The sequence below is a fragment of the Musa acuminata genome, chromosome BXJ3-1 (assembly GCF_036884655.1).
Source record: "Musa acuminata AAA Group cultivar baxijiao chromosome BXJ3-1, Cavendish_Baxijiao_AAA, whole genome shotgun sequence".
Classification (NCBI taxonomy): Eukaryota; Viridiplantae; Streptophyta; class Magnoliopsida; order Zingiberales; family Musaceae; genus Musa; species Musa acuminata.
Window position 1 is genome coordinate 39,922,363 of NC_088349.1, and position 3,677 is coordinate 39,926,039.

The 3,677-nt window shown below is 37.9% G+C and overlaps 2 protein-coding genes across 2 annotated transcripts; both read right to left on the reverse strand.

Moving 5' to 3' along the window:
• On the reverse strand, positions 1-2,770 carry LOC135628448 (cell division cycle 20.1, cofactor of APC complex-like). The gene is made up of 2 exons (XM_065135092.1): positions 985-2,770; positions 1-615 (listed from the first exon to the last, which is right to left on the reverse strand). The coding sequence occupies exon 1, from the start codon at positions 2,444-2,446 to the stop codon at positions 1,910-1,912; it is 537 nt and encodes a 178-aa protein (XP_064991164.1). The 5' UTR covers positions 2,447-2,770; the 3' UTR covers positions 1-615; positions 985-1,909.
• On the reverse strand, positions 1,233-1,877 carry LOC135629282 (cell division cycle 20.2, cofactor of APC complex-like). The gene has a single exon (XM_065136457.1). It carries the CDS (start codon positions 1,875-1,877, stop codon positions 1,233-1,235), a length of 645 nt encoding a protein of 214 aa, XP_064992529.1.
• Positions 2,771-3,677: the final 907 nt, after the last annotated feature.

Sequence of the window (3,677 nt, forward strand, 5' to 3'; positions counted from 1 at the left end):
AGTACTTTGATCTGGCAATAGAGCTACATAGTTCAATCTTCAAAGTTTCTTAATGGTCCTAAAAGAATATAAAATTCTGAAGTTCAACTTATATCATAGGAAACCTATAGTTAGAAAAGAAAAAAGAAGCATAGGGTCATAAGCAATTACCTCTTATAATGCATAGATCTCACGATTGTCAAACACACTTCTAGATATGCAATGTGATGTCTTCATGTGATAACTAGGCCATATTGAATGTTATAAGAAATCTCAACTCAAAAAAAAATGGAAAAGGAAATCTGAAGTTTGTTATACGGTTCAATTTTCAAAGTTTGTTTTGGCAATGTGATATCTTCATGTGATACTTAAGGCCATATTACAAGTGCTTTGTTCTGGCAATAGAGCTACACAGTTCAATTTTCAAAGTTTCTTTATAGTCCTAAAAGAATATAAAATTCTTAAGTTTAACTTATATCATAGGAAACTTATAGTCGGAAAGAAAAAATAGAAACATAAGGTCATAGGCAATTACCTCTTATAATGCATAGATCTCTCGATTGTCAAACACTCTTCTAGGTGTGCAATGTGATGTCTTCATGTGATATCAAGGCCATATTGAATATCATAAGAAATCTGAACTCAAAAAAGAAAAAAAACAATAAGCATCTATCAGTTTGATCTAATTATGCATGATTAGCATACACAACAAAATATATAGTCTGCACAAAAATTCTCATACAAAAATGAGACAAAGATAGTAACTTACAAAAAAGAAACACAAGAGAAGCAAATTAAAATCACTTTAAACCACATAATTAGATTATAACAATTGGGCAAAAATTATAGACCACATGTTTCATCAATTGGGCAATAATCATATCGATAACTATGAAATGATAAACAATAAATAGGAAACAAAAATCAGACTCGTAGCTGCAATGATAGTCATGTTGTAAATAAGCCTACTAAAATCTGTAAAAGGCTGTAAGGTTTCTAACTTACCTTAGGCGGTTGCGCTCATATTTGAAGATCTCGAATCCATGCGCTTGTATGAAAATGTACTGCCTCTTTGACACCACGAAACTTCCCATCGCAATGTTACCAACAACAGATCTTCATGCCAAGCACTAGAGAAGTCTTCCATTTGGAATCTTAATCATTTCCACCTATCCACCTTTTCATCTTATGATGACATTAAATTGGGCAAAGGGCAGTTCAGGTTTTGTTATTTTGGGAGTCTCAAAGATATTCTAAAACTTGACTGTCTCATCTGCTGCTGCAGAAGCTACTACACCTCCCAGTGGACTCCCAGCCAAGGAAAGAACCCGGGATGAATGACCGGAAACCTCAGCCACTCTCGTCATGGATGGGTAATTCCACAAGGTGAGTTGATTGTTCGACGAACCATGGGAGGTCAGTAATTCAGATTTGTTTTTGTCCCATAGCAATGCACAAACTTCAGAGCCAGCATCAATCGAGTTCAAGCAAGCACCGTTAACGGTGTTCCAAAACTTAACGCAATGATCATTGCAACCTCCACCAGAAGCCAGCAGGTTGCTCCGAGTTGGGCACCAGTCAACGGCCTTCACAATGGAAGTGTGGCTGCTGATCCTGTGAAGCCATTGACGTTGACGTGGATGATCACGTGAGACAGGCATGCAGGCATCCCATATGTGCACTAGTTTGTCCTGCCCTCCACTCGCCAAATACCGCCCTGACAACACGGACCATTTAAGACTACAAACTCCACGCCGATGCCCATTATAGAAACAGATGAACATGTCATCCTTTCTAAAGTCATAATCAACAACAGTGCCATCAAATCTTCCGACTGTCAAGATTGAATTACTTCTCCACGCAAGTGACAACACAGGGGCCTGGTTCTCATCTTCCATCCCATCCACGACATGTCCTGTTGCTAGATCAATCAGCATAAATCTGAATTGCCAAATGCGACAGCAAGAACTGCACAGTCTGGCGACCAGCGGATGCAAGTGATAGGTCCTCTGTCTTCTACGGGTTGTAGAAGCTTAGTCGACTCGTTTGCAGCGTCCCAGAGATACACTGCGTCCTCAAGGCCAATCGCCAACACATTATTGCTTCCCCAGTCGAGGAGATTCAAAACATTATCATCCAACAAGCCGTTGATTACCAAAACCCTCTCTGGTTCTTTAGGGATTCGCCTCTGCTGCTTCTTCTGCGGCCGAATGGGCTCGTCAAACTCGGGCAGCTTGCTGGCCGACGCTTCAGGTGCAGTCTTGAAAGCGAGGATACGAGACCTGTTCTTCAAAATGCACTCGTCAAGAAGCTTTTGGTACGCCACGCTCGATGGGGATTCCCTCGAACCATCACGCTGCGGTCTCGAAGGCCCGGTTAGGGCAAAGCGTGCGTAGTCCATGTCCATCGCCGACCGGAACGGGATGAAGCGGTCGTACTCCACACGCCTAGAACGCGAAGAAGACATATTTTCCAATCGAAACCAGAACGAGACTGGCTAGGTGACGAAAAACGATCGAGAAAACCAGAAAGATCGATCTTCCCACAAGAAAGTCGACAACCAAGAATCGATTAAAAGAACCCCAAGACCAACAAAAATTCTGAACCCGAATCAAAATTTCGACGGATGAAGAACCAAGAGAAAAAAAGAAAGGAATGAGATCACCGCAATAAAAATCGAAGGGAAGGACCCTCGCAGCTGTGCCCGTTCGTGTTCGTCGGAGAGCAGTTCCGACCTTCGCAGAACGACGAGATCGCCGAGAGTCGATAGTCGAGAGCCGAGAGCCGAGAGTCGAGAGCCGAGCGCGCGAGGGGAGAGAAGTTGTTGTGATTGCAACAGAGTGGGCCCTCGGGTTATATAGATGTCACCCAGCCCAAGCGTTACATTCTAAAATCGTTTCGTTATATTTACCCAATCTACGTAGCGGATAGTTTGACATCACACCGTTAAATTTGGTGTACCTTATTCTTTTAGAATTTGTATGTTAAAGAAACAAGACGTGGCATTTTTTTATTAGTATAATGAGATTTGATATTCTTTTATTTGTCACTAAAAAAGAAGATTTTTATTTTAGGATATTTTAATTTTTAAATAATATCTATAAACTGATAATATTTTTATTAATACACTAGGTTTTGAGTCTCAAATTATAATATATCTTATTTTTTAATTTTAAATTTAGTACAATATTCATTCACATAAATTATGCATCTAATTAACCCAACAAAGATCAAACAGTGAACAATTAGACAAAACTAGAAGTAAATGCTGACCATTCTCAATTTAGATGATAAATAGTTAAATACTTGAATTATTAAGAAAATATGACAATTAATCATTTTTAATTATATTAATTTATTATTATTATTCTAACCAAAATTCATTGAAAGTTCATCTTAAATTGTTGGAGCAAAACAATGATATACAAATTTTGATGAAGAAACAAATAAGATATTAAAATAATAAAAATAAAAAGATAAAGTTTAGAAAGAACTTAAAGACATGTAATCAATGTCTTAATATGAAAAACTCATCCTTACATATCGGATTGATCGAGATTTTAATCTCAATATTTAATCCATCTTATCTTTGCGAACATAAATAAATATTATCATAGAGTTAGTTAACTAGCCTCTCTTAGCATACCAAGTAGCAAAAATAAAAGTAATAATAATATTTTAAAAAAATAAAGAGGAGA

Excerpts from the sequence above, each read along its gene's own strand:
- LOC135629282 (XM_065136457.1), bottom strand. The coding sequence starts at position 1,877 with ATGGAAGATGAGAACCAGGCCCCTGTGTTGTCACTTGCGTGGAGAAGT.
- LOC135628448 (XM_065135092.1), bottom strand. The coding sequence starts at position 2,446 with ATGTCTTCTTCGCGTTCTAGGCGTGTGGAGTACGACCGCTTCATCCCG.